The 16344-nt window shown below is 42.7% G+C and overlaps 1 protein-coding gene across 1 annotated transcript in view; it reads left to right on the top strand.

Annotated features, from left to right (window-relative positions):
* Nucleotides 1–458: 458 nt before the first annotated feature.
* RHPN2 (rhophilin Rho GTPase binding protein 2) overlaps nt 459–16344 on the top strand; it is a 51587-nt gene continuing 35701 nt past the window's right edge. Inside the window, exon 1 of the mRNA XM_065416364.1 lies at nt 459–527. Coding sequence (XP_065272436.1) covers nt 459–527 — 69 coding nt within the window. The remainder of the gene's footprint in view (nt 528–16344) is intronic.

The following is a 16344-nucleotide window of genomic DNA, read 5'->3' on the forward strand; positions in this document are numbered from 1 at the left end:
GGTGAGGTGAGGGCACTTGTGTTGCCCGTTCCCTATAGCCTGCGTGCACACAACGCGCCCGGGGTAGGTGTGGCAGCACAAGGGCACACGCAGAAAGTCACAGCGAAGGAAATCAGGGGGCAACGAAATGAGCAGGCCGCCCACAGCCCCTCACGGCCTCCATGCCACCCCCGGTTCCGCCCTCAGGGCACCACTCGGATAGCCCGGGGCAGGGCGAATCCCGCGCCGGGGGAGATCAGGCGGGTGGGGGGGGGGGCAGGGAAAAGTGGCTTGTCGAGGAGTCCCCCCCCCCCCCGCCCCAATACACGCTGGGCAGGGCGGCGCGGCGGCGGGCTCGGGGGCTGACTCAGCCGCCCCGCCCCTTGCGGGGGGTGGAGCTGGGCTGCGGGACGGGATTCACTCAGGCCGGGCATCGCTCCGCGCACACGGTCAGGCGAGCGCGGCACAGCAGGCGGGACATGACGGACACCTTGGTGCCCCGGGGCTGCCGGGCGGCGCGGCAAGCGGAGGGCAGCTATTTCCGAAAGGTAAGGGCGGGCCGCTCCGCGGGGATCCCGAGCCTGCAAGGTGGGAGGAAGAACAGGAGTACTTGTGGCACCTTAGGTGGGAGGGCGGCAGCCCGAGCCCCAACATCTCCAGCGCAGTTAAATAGCCCCTTAGCCGGCGCCCGCTGGTACGGGACAGCCGCTGGTGACGGTGTCCAACCAGCCGTACCCAGAGAGCGGGGCCAGCGGCAGACACAGGTGGCTTGAGCCAGCCTTCTCCCACCCAGCTTCTGCTGGCGGGAGCGTCCTCCTCCCCCACCTTGCCAGTGTCTCCTGCCCCAGCCTCTCCCGCACCGATAGGGTGAGTAGCTAGCAAGTGTGAAAATCAGGACACTTTTTTGGGGGGTACGGGGGGTACAGTTGCCTATATAAGACAAAGCCCCCAATATGGGATGTCTTGTCTCCCTACACACCAATCCCCTTTCCTTACTGTAAAACAGACTGACTGTAATGGTCTGCGGCAAGTGCCCCCCTAGGGCCAGATTGATTAACCTTTTGTGGGCCCAGTGCGGGACATATTTGTGGGCCCCCATGGGGGCAGTGGGGTTTGGTGTGGAGGGGCAGGGTCCCTGGAGCGAGGTGCCAGCCGGGGGCAATGGGGCATGGCACAAAGGCCCAGCGCGAGGTCACTTTACAAACCAGCAGCCACCAGACGCACACTGGGCTGGCCTGCTGCGTTGCCAGCGTGCCCCTTCCCCTCGGGAGCAGCCTGCGCTGTCACAGTGCTCCCCACCCCCTTAGTGCCCTCCCACCCAGACCCCTCTGCCCAGCACCCCCCTGCCTGGAGATCCCCCACAGACCCCATGCCCCACTGCTGAGACCCCTATTGACCTCATGCCCAGCACCCCCCAGAACCGCTATGCCCAGCCCCCCCGCAACTGCACAGTGCCCTGCATACCATCTCCCCACCCACAGAGCCCCCAGTGCCCTCCCTCTACAGCCCCTCCCACAACTTCACAGGGCCCTAGACAGATCCCCCACTGCCCAGCACCCCAACACTCACAGACTTCCTCCATCCCCCACAGGCCTTCCACTGCCCAGCACCCAAAACATACAAACCTCCTTCACTACCCAGCATCCCCTACCCCGTCACTGCCCAGTGCCTCTCTACAGACTCCCCAGAGACCCACTCCTCCACCCCCTGTCCCCTCCCCCCGCCTAACTAGGAGGTGACTATCTGCTGTGCTGAGCCAAGAAGTGCGTCAGGGCTGGTCTCGGGGCGGGGCGGGTTTTGCATTGCTCTGGTCCCTCCGGAGCAGTGCGATCAGCCAGACTGGAGCAGGATCCACTTGCCTGGCGGGACCTGCCCGAGGGCCCCCAACCCCCAAACTCTTCCTCCCCCCTCACTGGCCAAGACCAGACCAGCCTCTGCACAGGTCCCAGCCAACTCGGCTCCCCGGGGAGGCAGCTGGGGGCCTTGCAGGTGCTGGGCAGCAGAGACTGCTCGGAGTTGGAGCCACACTGGGGAATGAGGCAGGTCCCTGGGACAACTCCCGAGAGCTCACTGGCCCTGCAGCCAGCAGCCCTGCCCAGCCCGACATGGTGAAGCCTGGCTGCTGGGTGGCAAGCCCCCTATAGGCGAGCAGGATCTGCTGGTTGTGAGCCGCTCACACAGCAAGACCTGGTGCTGGACTGCACCGCGTGAGGGTCCAGACCTGGCCTTGTGGATGGGTTAGAGGGGTCTGTAATAGGCCCCTTCCCAGTGTGGACCTGGTGACACTGGCCCTTTTGTTAACCCAGTACTAGTGCCTCCAACCCTGCATCTCCTCCAGCTCTTACCACTAGTGCAGAGGATAGGGCATTGAACAGATTTGGAGGGTCTCCAAGACTCCCCCTATCTTTAATATTAAACCACAGTTGTTATTAATGTTACTTCAGATAGTACCCGCAGTTTGTTCATCCATTTAGGGTCTACATTTCATGAATATTGGTTAGGGTCTAAATTATTTACTTCTCTTTTTACTCTTTGCAAAATGTTGTGAGCTGTTTCCTTACATATAGATGATCTGGTTTAAAGCTGAGTTAACTCTAATTAAAAGCAACCGATAAAGGGAGCTGGCCCAGGAACTACAAAGGAAATGTGATAGGGGATTTAGATCAGAGCTGAGCATTTTTAGCTTGCCAAAGACTTGACAGTAGGACCAGTGCTCAAAACTAAGCAAAGCTCTTTCTGGGTATTAGGTTACATACTGAACTTAGGGCACCTTTTACTTTGAGAGTTCTTTAGTGCTCCCATGTATATAGGTTTCACCGGGTGCCTCTTCAGAAAGTTCTGATGCTGCCTATTCTGACCAAGCTCCCTGGCAAGGCAAAATTCCCCACGGACTTTAATGTGAACGTCGGCTTCCTCACAGGGCTCAGGCATGAACACTTCAGATCTTGTGCTGTTTTTCTTTAAAATAATAGAATATACTGTCACTGTGTGCATTAATGTAAAATCTCAAAGCTTTTTCCCCATTACATGCCCACTACAACTGCTTATCCACCTTTTAATATTTGTTCTAATTTTGTTATGTATGTATGTTGCATCTTACTGGAAATAAGACACTCATCAATGGCTTCGTACTGGAATATCTAATACACATCTCTATAACTACTTTTTAAACAGAGTGGATGGTTTATGCAGTGATCCACACCTGCATTTCTTTTACATGGCAGTAGTTCTAATATTAAAATGTCACTGAGGATGCAATCCTGTAAGGTGCTAGCTCCTATTAACTTTGATGGCATTCAGGGCCATCTTCAAGCAGCTGTGATTCAGTTTGTAGTTATTAAATCCCATTTACCCACTCCCCTCACCTCCTCTCTTCTCTGTGGAGCTGCACTAACTTCAATGTGGGGGCATGGGTGCAGGGATGCATCACTGTGCTACTCAGTGCAAAATCGGGGTCTAAGGCTGTAGCCATATTTTAAACAAATTAAGGCTCTGTCTAAAAACTGGCGTGTTAACCACCTTGTGGCCCCCCCCATACAACTGTACACACATCACATCCACCCATGCAGAAGCGTTCTCTACAGTGCATTTATAACCACCATTTGGACTAGATTGGCTTAAGGAGGTGCATGTACCTTGCTCTGCCATGTGGTGTGAAAGAGCTTTTGTCTGTAGTAGTTCATCTCCACATCACTAAAGTTCCAGATTAGACAGGGTTGGTGGTTTTTGCTCAGGAGAGACTCAAGACTGACATTATAGTAATGTTTCAGGTGCATCTTCTAGCACAGGCATGGGCAAACTACAGCCTGGGGGCCGCATCTGGCCCTTCACACGTTTTAATCAGGCCCTCAAGTTCCTGCCAGAGAGTGGGGTCCGGGCCTTGCCCTGCTCCGGTGCTCCAACCGAGGAGTGGGATTGGGGGCTTGCCCCGCTCCGCGCATGCCATAGCTCCGTGCGGCTCCCGCAGCTCCCATTGGCTGGCAACCACGGCCAATGGGAGCTGCAGGGGCAGCGCCTGCGGACAGGGCAGCGCGCAGAGCCGCCTGGCCACACCTCTGTTTAGGAGCCGGAGGGGGGGGGACATACCACCACTTCCGGGAGTTGCTTGAGGTAAGCGCTGCCCAGAGCCTGCACCCCTGACCCCCTCCCGTGCCCCAACCCCCTGCCCCAGCCCTGATCCCCATCCCACCCTCCGAATCCCTCGGTCCCAGCCTGGAGCCTCCTCCTGCACCACAGAGCCTGCACCCCCAGCTGGAGCCCTCAGCCCCTCTCCCCCCCACACCACAACCCCCAATTTTGTGAGCATTCATGGCCCACTATACAATTTCCATCCCCAGATGTGACCCTTGGGCCAAAAAGTTTGCCCACCCATGTTCTAGCACCATGGGGACGCTCATACTGCCATATAAATAGCTAGACAGACAAAACAAACTTTGGCTCAAATCCTGTTTGCTGTCCTAATTTGAAAAGTTTCACTGATGTCACTGGTAAGTGATTGCCCTTTGGTTTGTTTTTTGGTGTGGATTGTATTAGATTTGCTTAGTTCTCCAGCAACTTTTCTATAGTCAGTATTGCACATCTGGTTATCTCATGGGCTGTACTTTAATCAAGACTGCTAGAAAATTAAGCTTAAGAACTTGAAGAAAGGTTACAAATAAGACAGGCAGTATTTTTTACAAGTTAAATACAAATAAATGCGTTAGAGCAGTGCCTGATTTATCTCAGTGTTTCAGTTAGCTCTCAACCGTCTTAAGGAAATACATGTTCTTTAGGCAAACTTTTAAAAAATGGAACTGATTTTCCTTTCAGTTACACTGGTGTAAATCAGGAGAACTCCCCAGAAATCAATGGTGTTACACTGATGTAAGACTCAAGGAAAAATATAGTTTACTTTAAATATAAATAGGCATAATTTTAATTTGTTACTTCAGATTTACGGTTAGACCAAAGTCTTGTCCATTGAGATAAGATATCTTTTATGCACCTAAGACTTCCACTTACGCTAATAGAAGTTTGGGGTTACAAAACTAGGGTTAAAACAACTAGGAGTCCTTGTGGCACCTTAGAGACTAGAGACTAACAAATTTATTTGGGCATAAGCTTTCATGGATTTTAGCCCACGAAAGCTTATGTGCAAATAAATTTGTTAGTCTCTAGGGTGCCATAAGGACTCCTCGTTGTTTTTGCTGATATAGACTACACGGCTACCACTCTAAAACTAGGGTTAGAAATGCAGCTCAAACAAATCCTGAATTATATATTTTTGGCTGGGTATCTAGATTTGGAATGAACTGTTATTACAGTGGCGCTTCCACCCATCTAAACTCCTCAAAAAATCTAGAGTAGATTAGTCCAATAAACAAGTTTTTGAAAAACTGTCAACTTTAACGTGGTTGGCTGAAAGTATAAAGTCTTCAGTCCTCAACAGGTATGTAAATGTAAGTGAGGAAACAATACTTCCTGTTATACATTGGTAGATAATACTGTCAAAGATTAGAGCCTCAGTTCTACAAAATCATTACAAATAAAAACCCCTTTTAGATTCTGGAACAGGATTAGGCTCTAAAGCAGGTCAAGCCATGGAAACCCTGTGGCTGTATATATGGTCTGAAGTGTGGAAATCAAATTTCAGCCTGAATAGAGCCCTCTAAAGGACTCTATACAATTGAACTAGCGATTGCATTGTTTGTTTGTACTCTTAGGCTTATCCTGAAATGTTTAAAGTAAAGATCTTAATTTTACACAGTACTTTTTTCCTATAAGGCTTTAAGGACTGTTTTACAAATTTTGTTGGTGCATGCACATGTACATTCCCAAGGATATCTTTCAAGGATACTTCCTTTGTATTAAGATCAGAAAACCACTTAATTAAATAACTGACTTTTTAAATCTCAAGACAGTGGAGCAAAATAGGAACATTTATTTTCTATTCAATACCACCTTTCATGAATGGATCTCAAAGCACTTTTCAAACAATGAATTTAGCCTCACACTATCTTTTTGAAGTGTGGAAGTATTTTTCCTTATTTTAAGGCACAGATTGCTTCAGGGACTTGCCCAAGAACACCCAGGAAGTCTGACAGAGCTAGGAATAAAGATCAGATGTCTTGATACCCATCAAAGGTCTTTAATCATTTTAAGAACAAGTTTACTATACAAATAGTAAAACTTTTAATATAGATCAGTTTATACCCTACGTCAGTTTGTGGTGTTTCTGATTTTTGGCAATTCTTTTGTCATTACCACAGAAAGCAACTTATTTGCATCATTTGAGATAAATTGATATATCTTATTTTAATATGGACAGTGTCCTTTTACTACTAACAGGTATAAACTTAAACCTGCTTCTGCTAGCCTACCAATGCTAAACTAGCATTCTTGCTTAATTAATATTTTGTTCTATGGAGGGTTCTCAGAACCCTTCTTAGCTCCGAGGCTTCTGTTGTTTTGTTTGTTTGTGCTACCTTAATCTTCATTTGTTGACAAAACTTTGGACAAAACTTTCTTAAACCAAAGTATTATTTATTTTACAGTAGGAACAAAGCATTTAGAGAGAGGATTTTAAAGCAACAAACTGCCCATGCACATGTCTGTTTTGCCTAAAGATCCCTTGATGGTAATGGTACTTCTTCAGACACCCCAATGGGTGCCCTGTGTCCCACTCTGGTTCCCCCAAACAACACCACCCCTTTAGAGAGTGTATTTCCTCTTAAACCTACCTCACTTCTTTTGATCTCCTGGGTTCATGGACCTTTTCCTCTTCTCACAGCATCTCAACTCTCAAGTTTTTGTGGAGAAATGGCTTATCTTGAACCATTCTTTTTCCTCCTGCTTGTTTTTCCTTATAACCCCCTATTAAACTACACCAATATATTCAGACAGTAAACATCCCAATAACCATGTCAACATACGGTATTCATGGATTATTACAGAACAGCTCCAATTCAGTCCCAGAGACCACATCCTGTACTTGCAGATTCAGTTATCTAGTATTAGGACTGGCTAAATATTTTCTGTTAACTGTTTTTCATTGGAACATTAATTTTTCAGCTCCATTACCCTCCAGAACAACAACAACAACAAAAAAAATCAGAATTTTCCACAGAAAATTTTTTCTGACCAGCTCTATCTAGTAGACCTTTCCCATCCACAATTTATAATAATCTTACTCTATGTGGACTATCATCACTTACTCCCAAAGCTATCAGGAAGGTTGAAATAGAGTGATTTTAAATGCTTCTTCAACCCATTTACTGAGCATACCACTTTTGCAGCATTCCAAGCTTCTGCTGGCCTGGGAGTGATTGACCAACCTTGAGTCTTGAACTTAGATTCCTTTGTAGGATATATATTGTGCTACAGCTGGACTAAAAGGGCAGCCAGTTTAATGAATTTGTAAATTCTGGTCAGCTTGATGTGTTCATCCTGCTTCTCTTTCTTAGCACTATGTCTCTGTAAACTACTCTGACCTGATCTGATTGGATATTTGCCATACAGACCAAACAGCTGGGTCAGCTCATAAAGAAAAGGGTGCTGCAGACCAGTCAGGGTAAAAGAAATCAGAACTTGTTAATCCTCCCTACTTTGAGGAAAGGAACAAAAAACAAACAAAACTCCATAATAAAGGTTACTGTCAATAAAGACATTAGGATCTTGATCTAAAATATTAGGCTTATTATTTTTAAGGTTTGAGGTGTTATCCTGTTTCCTATGCCTAAGGTTTCCATTTGCTAACCTGCTACAGCTGTGCCTCCAGCAGGGCTGGTGGGGCTCTTCCAGTGATTAGTAGTCAGGCAACCATCATTAGCTTTTACATAGGAATATTCATTTGCCTGTTTGTCCTTTTTTCTTCTTTCTTGGGAAAGAGAGAAAGAATGTTGCAATGATTAGACAGAAAGAATTTACTACCTTTCACATTCTGTATCAGTCACTCACATGCTCATTCCCCTATGTCAGGAACACCTCAACAGGAAAAAGAACTGAATCTCAAAGAGTGAACTAACCAACCTAGACTGTCTCTTCAAGAAACTGACTTCTGTGATGCATTACACTGCTCTACAGCCAAAATGCTTCTGAAATAAATGTAGTCAAACTTTACTAATTCTGGGTCACTGAGAACGAAATTGATGCTTAAAATTGTTGATTGGCTCTAGTTTTCAAGATATGCTATTGGGTCACTATATATGACCCTTGACTTGGGAATGGCAGAGGATAAGTGAGTTATAAAGGGAAGGGATCTCAATTTAAACTAGAAATGACTAAAATACATCTTTGACTGGATCTATGAATAAATCTATGACTGGGTTTGGACAGTACTTGCTTTTTAGGCAAAACAATGAATGATGCAATCTGAAGCTGGTATTGCATCATACATGATATGAATTGCATCATGTTATTCCTAGAAGTCATGGATGATGCAATCATAACGAAGCTTACATCACTCTGCTGAACAAATTGCCCTATATCAGCTCTAGAAATCATACAGTGTCGTGCTCTCTTATTTGTCAGTGTTTGATTTTGCAAAGGGACACATTTCTGTTTAGCCAAAGTGAGCAGAGATGCCTCGTACTTGTGTGAACAGTGCAGATAACTTCTGCTATGTTTGTGGTGAAGTGACTTTTGCATCACAAAAGCGCAGTATAACCACTATGGTTAAGAAAGCCTATCACCTTTATTTTGGCTGCAAAATTGGAGATCAGGACAAGAGGTGTGCCCCACACTTATGCTGCAACACTTGTGCAACAAATCTTCACCAGTGGTTGAACAGCAAAAGGAAATCTATGCCTTTTGCAGTGCCAATGATTTGGAGAGAGCCAACAGATCATACCAGCAATTGTTACTTCTGCATGGTGCCTCCAGTTGGGAAAGGTGTGTCAAAGAAGAAAAAGTGAGCTGTGCATTATCCAAACATTCCATCAGCTATACGCCCAGTACCCCACGGAGAAGGACTGCCGGTTCCTGATGCACCAGAATCATTCTCACTTGAGTCAGATGAGGAAGATTAAGAGGATAAAACTTCTGGTCCTGAACCATCAATGTCACAGAACCCACATTTTCTCCCATCCTCCTCCTCTGAACCACACCTCATAACACAAGGTGAACTGAATGACCTTGTCAGGGATTTGGAACTACCCAAGAGTAAGGCAGAGCTGTTGGGCTCCAGACTACAGCAGTGGAATCTCCTGGCAGGTGATGTTAGGGTTTCCATGTTCCGTGACCGTCAAAAGGATCTTGTCCCATTCTTCTTCATGGAAGGTGATCTTGTAGCCTGCAACAACATCCATGGTGTGATGGCAGCCCTCAACATCGTTCACGATCCAGATGAGTGGAGACTGTTCATTGATTCATCGAAGACGAGTCTTAAAGCTGTTTAACTGCATAATGGCAATGTTTTGCCATCAATTCCAGTTGGTCATGCAGTCCATATGAAGGAAACCTATGACAACATGAAACAACTTTTGAGGTGCATAAACTATGACCAACATCAGTGGCAGCTTTGTGGCTATTTGAAGGTTGTTGCTCTCTTGCTTGGTCTGCAGACTGGATGCACAAAGTACTGCTGTTTTCTCTGCGAATGGGATAGTCGTGCAAGAGATTCCCACTCCATCAAGAAAGATTTGGCCACTCCGACAGTCATTGGAGCCTGGGAGGAAAAGTGTTCAGCATCCACCATTTGTTGAATCAAGGAAGATTTTGTTACCACCCTTACACATCAAGCTGGGTCTGATGAAGAACTTTGTCAAGGCCATTGACAAAACACAAGCAGCTTTCAAGTACCTCCGTGGAAAATTTCCAAGGTTAAGTGAAGCTAAGATAAAGGAAGGTGTCTTTGTTTTTCCTCAGATTCGTGAACTTCTTCGAGATGATGCATTTGACCATGCACTGCGTGGCAAGGAAAAGACGGCATGGAAAGCCTTCCAGTTAGTGGCAATAAATTTTCTCGGAAACAACAAGGCAGATAACTACAGGTTGTTGGTGGAAAACCTCCTCAAGGCATACAAAAGCCTTGGTTGCAACATGTCACTAAAGATTCATTTTTTGCACTCTCATCTAGATTTTTTTCCACCGAACTGCGGAGCAGTGAGCGACGAGCATGGCGAGCGATTTCACCAGGACATTGCAACAATGGAGAAACGCTATCAGGGCAAATGGAGCCCATCAATGCTTGCAGACTATTGCTGGACAGTGACAAGAGATGCTCCATTTAATGAATACAAGAGACAAGCCAAGAAGCGCAGAGTAGACACTGAGTAGGACTAAACTATGTACAGAATAGTTTTTTGCCTTTTGTTTCATAATAAATTTTATTTATATAACTCTTTTGCTGATTTTTAAAATGTTACATAAACAGGACAGGTGAAATATTATCATGTAAAGCAACCATAAACACATGAAAAGACCTAGGTTTACAATTTATGATTAAAACTCTACTATCTACACCATATACATAGACATAAAATGTAAAAACTTAAATATCTTAGAAACAGTAGCCAATCAGCTGTTTTAATTGTCATATATGAATTCAGCACATCAAAATACATAATAAATAGCACATTTTATCTCTGAAGCAGACGACTTCTCAAAAATTGTAGACCAGTGTTATTACTATTTTTGGTTTTGTTTAGCAAATATTATGTTGTGGCTGATTGCTATAGTATAGTGTAGATTATATTGTAGCTATTTTAAAAATCTGTAACTAATGTATTAACTTTTGTATTAAACATTTGTTTCACTTTTTTTAAGTGCCTGGAGTTAAAAAAATTAACTAAAGTAAATAATTATTTGTAAGTGCCATAACTGTTCATGGTGGATTGGTCCTACTTTGAGCAGGGGGTTGGACTAGATGACCTCCTGAGGTCCCTTCCAACCCTGATATTCTATTCTATTCTATTGTGCAATTACACTAAACCTTAAGGTTCCCTTTTTTCCCCTCTTATAAACTTATAACAGTCATCAAAAGGTTGGCTGGAAAATTCTAGCAAATAGTGTAAACAAGAATGTAGTCTTTTTTTCTCTTGAAAGGGAATATATTATTGGTTTGATGTTTCTAGTCAGCTCTGTAAAACAATTATTCTGTCTTAATATTTAGATAATGATACACAATTACTTGCAATTGGCCATTTCTTGTTTGATAGCAAAGTCTAGAAGCAACTGACAGTTGGAGTATTGTGTCCAGTTCTGGGCACCACATTTCAGGTAAGATGTGGACAAATTGGAGAAAGTCCAGAGAAGAGCAACAAAAATGATTAAAGGTCTTAAAAATATGACCTATGAGGGAAGATTGAAAACATTGGGTTAGTTTAGTCTGGAGAAGAGAAGACTGAGAGGGGAGATAATAGTTTTCAAGTACATAAAAGGTTGTTACAAGGAGGAGGGAAAAAATGTTCTCCTTAACTCTGAGGATAGGACAAGAAGCAAAGGGTGGTTTAGGTTGGACATTAAGAAAAAACTTCCTAACTGTCTGGGTAGTTAAGCACTGGAATAAACTGCCTAGGGAGGTTGTAGAATCTCCATCACTGGAGATTTTTAAGAGCAGATTAGACAAATACCTGTCAGGGATGGTCTTCTAGACAATACTTAGTCCTTCCATGAATGCAGGGGACTGGACTAGATGACGCCTCGAGGTCCCTTCCAGTTCTATGATTCTATATTGTCAACATGAAGTGTTAAAAAAAACGTGAGTCTGGCCCCAAAAAGTCATGATTCTTGACTTTAGAGAGAATTATTTGTTTTTAGTTCTCTATTTTCCTACTGTCTTTTGAGCCTTTTGGGTTCATATTTTCCAGCTTTTCTATGCAACCATACTTTTTTAAAATTAAAGCTGAGATTCTCATGACTAAGAACTGTAGCTTCAAGAAAAACACCAAGTAACAAAAGATATGTGATAAAATCACAGAGTTGACAACACTGAACTGATAAAATATCAAGAGAAACTTTTAGTATTTGTAGCAGGACAAGATATTATTATATTTATGATATTCCTTTTGGCAGGCTTTGGTCTGACTGCTACAAATACTCACTCACATGAATAACTTTACTCAGAAGTGTATTCCTACTTAATTCAATTAAACTACTTGTGTAAGTAAAGTTACACACATGTGTAAGTATTTGCAGGATCAGGCCCTTTGCCTCCACTATGGCTTCACAAGCAGTACAGGTTACACTGGGTGGAGAAGAATGTTCTCCTTTAAGCAAGGACGCACACCCAGTTTCAACTCTGCATCACCTTCTCTAATTAGCATATCATGACTCACCTTCTCAGTTCAAACACCTACTATATGCATCATATTCACTGACATTAATACCACTTCTGATTGCCAAACAGTTGAGTAATCATTATTTTGTGTACGTCACAGCTGAATTTCTGACGCTGAAAAAGAAATCTATTTTTAAGTAAAGTGCTCTGGCGTCCAGCCAAATGAAGGATACTATCTGCTTTTTCATTTGGGGACCAGACCACATTTTCCCTTCTGGTCACTGCGCTCTTGAAAACTATTTTCCATTTGTAAGGGTGGGCTATATATTATATCTTCCTAGTCTACAAAGAAACTACCAGTATCTCATAGATTGGGAATCAAAAGGGGACAGCTCACATTTTTTGCTCCAGAAATCCAATGTCTCTTCCTGGTGCTGTGTTAATAAAGCCATATTATGCATGGACTACCAATATGGGCAAAGGTAGTGCTACAGGGATTCCCCATTTCAAGATTATTATGGCACTAGGCAACCACTTAATGCTCAGGATATGAGTGTACTCAGCCTAGGGGCTGTGTTACATTCAACATCAGCTTCTCTAATTTGGCATAGTTGCTTTAAAGTTGATTTTTGCCGAGTCATTCTGGGCCAGAAATATAGTAATTGGCAATGCAGGGCATTGAGGGGTAGAAGAAAAGGTGTGAAGAAAATTGCTAAGTGTTTGGCGACATCCAATAGGGACCCTCCAGGGGAAAAGAAATAAAGTAGATTGTTGGTATTTGGTTCCACCAGTGAAGAGCAAGAGCATGCCACTGTCAAAAACAATATGCCATGGCACTTTTGTATGAAAATAATGTGAACCCGTGGAAACAATGCAACCTCAAATTCCTTTTCTGGTGTTAAGCTCCCTTTTAAAGCCTTTTGTTGTTCAGAAGAACATTAAGATCATGACTTTGCTGTAAATTGGGATTTGCTGCTAGATTTTTATATTAGGGCTATCAAGCGATTAAAAAAAGTAATCATGATTAATCACACTGTTAATAACAATACCATTTATTTAAATATTTTTGGATGTTTTCCATATTTTCAAATATATTGATTTCAATTTCAACACAGAATACAAAGTGTACAGTGATCATTTTATATTTATTTTTATTATAAATATTTGCACTAAAATAAAAGAAATAGTATTTTTTAATTCACTTAATACAAGTACTGTAGTGCAGTCTCTTTATCATGAAAGTTGAACTTACAAATGTAGAATTACACACAAAAAATAACTGCATTCAAAAATAAAACAAATGTCAAACTTTAGAGCCTACAAGTCTACTCAGTCCTACTTCTTGTTCAGCCAATCGCTGAGACAAACAAGTTTGTTTACATGTGCAGGAGACAAGGCTGCCTGCTTCTTTTTTATAATGTCACCTGAAAGTGAGAACAGGTGTTCGCATGGCACTATTGTAGCCGGCGTTGCAAGATATTTACGTGCCAGATGTGCTAAAGATTCATATGTTCCTTTATGGTTCAACCATCATTCCAAAGGACATGCATCCATGCTGATGATGGGTTCTGCTCAATAACGATCCAAAGCAGTGCAGACCGACGCATGTTCATGCCACCAGCAGAAGGTAGATTGTCTTTTTTAGTGATTCGGGTTGTGTAGTTTCTGCATCAGAGTGTTGCTCTTTTAAGACTTCTGAAAGCGTGCGCCACACCCTGTCCCTCTCAGATTTTGGAAGGCACTTCAGATTCTTAAACCTTGGGTCGAGTGATGTAGCTATCTTTAGAAATGTCACATTAGTACCTTCTTTGCATTTTTTGTCAAATCTGCAGTGAAAGAGTTCTTAAAATGAACAACATGCTGGGTCATCATCCGAGATTGCTATAACATTAAATATACTGCAGAATGTGGGTAAAACACAGAGCAGGAGACATACAATTCTCCCCCAAGGAGTTCAGTCACAAATTTAATTAACGCATTATTTTTTAAATGAGCGTCATCAGCATGGAAGCATGTCCTCCGGAATGGTGGCCAAAGCATGAAGGACGTATAAATGTTTAGCATATCTGGCATGTAAAACTTTGCAATGCCGACTACAAAAATGCCATGAGAATGACTGCTCTCACTTTCAAGGGATACTGTAAATAGGAAGTGGGCAGCATTATCTCCCATAAATGTAAACAAACTTGTTTGTCTTAGCAATTGGCTGAACAAGAAGTAGGACTGAGTGGACTTGTAGGCTCTAAAGTTTTACATTGTTTTGTTTTTGAGTGCAGTTTTGTAACAAAAAAAAAATCTACATTTGTAAGTTGCACTTTCACGATAAAGAGATTGCACTACAGTACTTGTATGAAGTGAATTGGAAAATACTATTTCTTTTGTTTATCATTTTTACAGTGCAAATATTTGTAATAAAAATAATATAAAGTGAGCACTGTACGCTTTGTATTCTGTTGTAATTGAAATCAATATATTTGAAAATGTAGAAAAACATCCAAAATATTTAATATATTCCATTGTTTAACAGTGTGATTAAAACTGTGATTAATCATGATTAATTTTGTTAATCACAATTTTTTGAGTTAATTGCGTGAGTTAACTATGATTAATCGATAGCCCTATTTTATATATATGTAGTACGGATTGTTGTTTTAGAAATTGTGATAACAGCTAGAGTGTGGATTAGGTGCTTTTAATATATATGAACTAAAATAAATAAAACTATGGTTATCCATTTCCAGTGTGGTTCTCCAAAGGTTTTAGGAGACACACTCAGACAAAAGCTTATTGTCCAACTTTCAAGTCAAAACATTTTCGGTAAACCCGAAGTATGGGTAGTCTGATTAACAGATTCAGATACTCCATAACAGAAACTGATCATGTGAGTGCCATTGTGTATACTAAATAAATAAATGTAGTTAAATACATCAAAAATATATTTATTTATAACTTTTTTCATATTGCTGGTATCCAAACTATTAGTTAAGTAATAGCAGTGCTGTGACTGCTCTATTTGCTTACACAACCTGCATGCTTTCAACAGTAGTTCACACCTAGGCTTGAATGTTGGAATCTATTTTGCAGAGGGAGGTATTGTACCATCTGCCAGGACATTAGGGTTATCCTATACTGTTTGTGAAACATGCCAGAGAAACTTTAATTTTCATTTGGGCAAAGGGCAGAAATAGGAAGAAGGTGGTGCAGTGTGTCCTAAAACTGAACTGCAAATCTGGGTCCCTATCATGATGTGGAACTTGAATGATCATCTGGCCCACCGGGGAGAGTATTATCAGCTGCGTCACCTTGAGACTATTGACTGTCAGGTTTTATGTTGAACCAGGTAGTGTGCTGCTTGCTTAGAGGTCTCACTGCCAACACAAATTGTGTGTTAAAGGGACAAAGTTCTGAAAGCTAATTGTTTTCAGTTTCAAAATCAGCCAGGTCAGCGAGTGCCACAATGGCCTCAACACACAGAGTAAAAATGCAAAAAGAACAGGAGTACTTGTGGCACCTTAGAGACTAACAAATTTTGATCATGAAGTTGATGGATTTCCACTCCATACGGCTAAATGCAGTGCCTTGCATAATGACAAGTTTCAGAGTAGCAGCCGTGTTAGTCTGTATCCGCAAAAAGAAGTAAAAAGAGTAAAAATGGTGTGTCTCAATTCATGATCATCTCTCAGGCTGAATATTTCTGTGTGCTGCAGTATGTTTGAAGCCACAACCTGTTAGCTCTCTGCATTTCCTTCATTCTCTCTTATTGAAACAAGGACATGATAATCAGCTTTCGCAAATGTAGAGAGAATACAATTTAATCTGGGATCATCTCCAGAATATGCTCTTACATCAGATATTCTTAAACTTTGATGAAGCTGTCTGGATACAAAATTATGCAAATGAAGACTAATTTATCAACAGGTGATTAGGCTTGTATTCTCCTAGATGTCATGAGCAAAAGGAGAGACCTGCACAATTTTTAGGAAAATAAGAAAAAAGGGGTACAGCTCTTCTATCCCTACTCCCCTTAGTCTTACACATTCCCTGACAGAGCACTGAGGAACCCCCACTTTCCTCCTTTAAAAGTCCCCTAAATCATAAATACAAGAACTAGACAGAAAGCTGTCTGCATTGTTCATTAAATAGCCAATGGATTGCTATCAAACAAGCTA

Source organism: Emys orbicularis, chromosome 14 (assembly GCF_028017835.1).
Source record: "Emys orbicularis isolate rEmyOrb1 chromosome 14, rEmyOrb1.hap1, whole genome shotgun sequence".
NCBI lineage: Eukaryota > Metazoa > Chordata > Testudines > Emydidae > Emys > Emys orbicularis.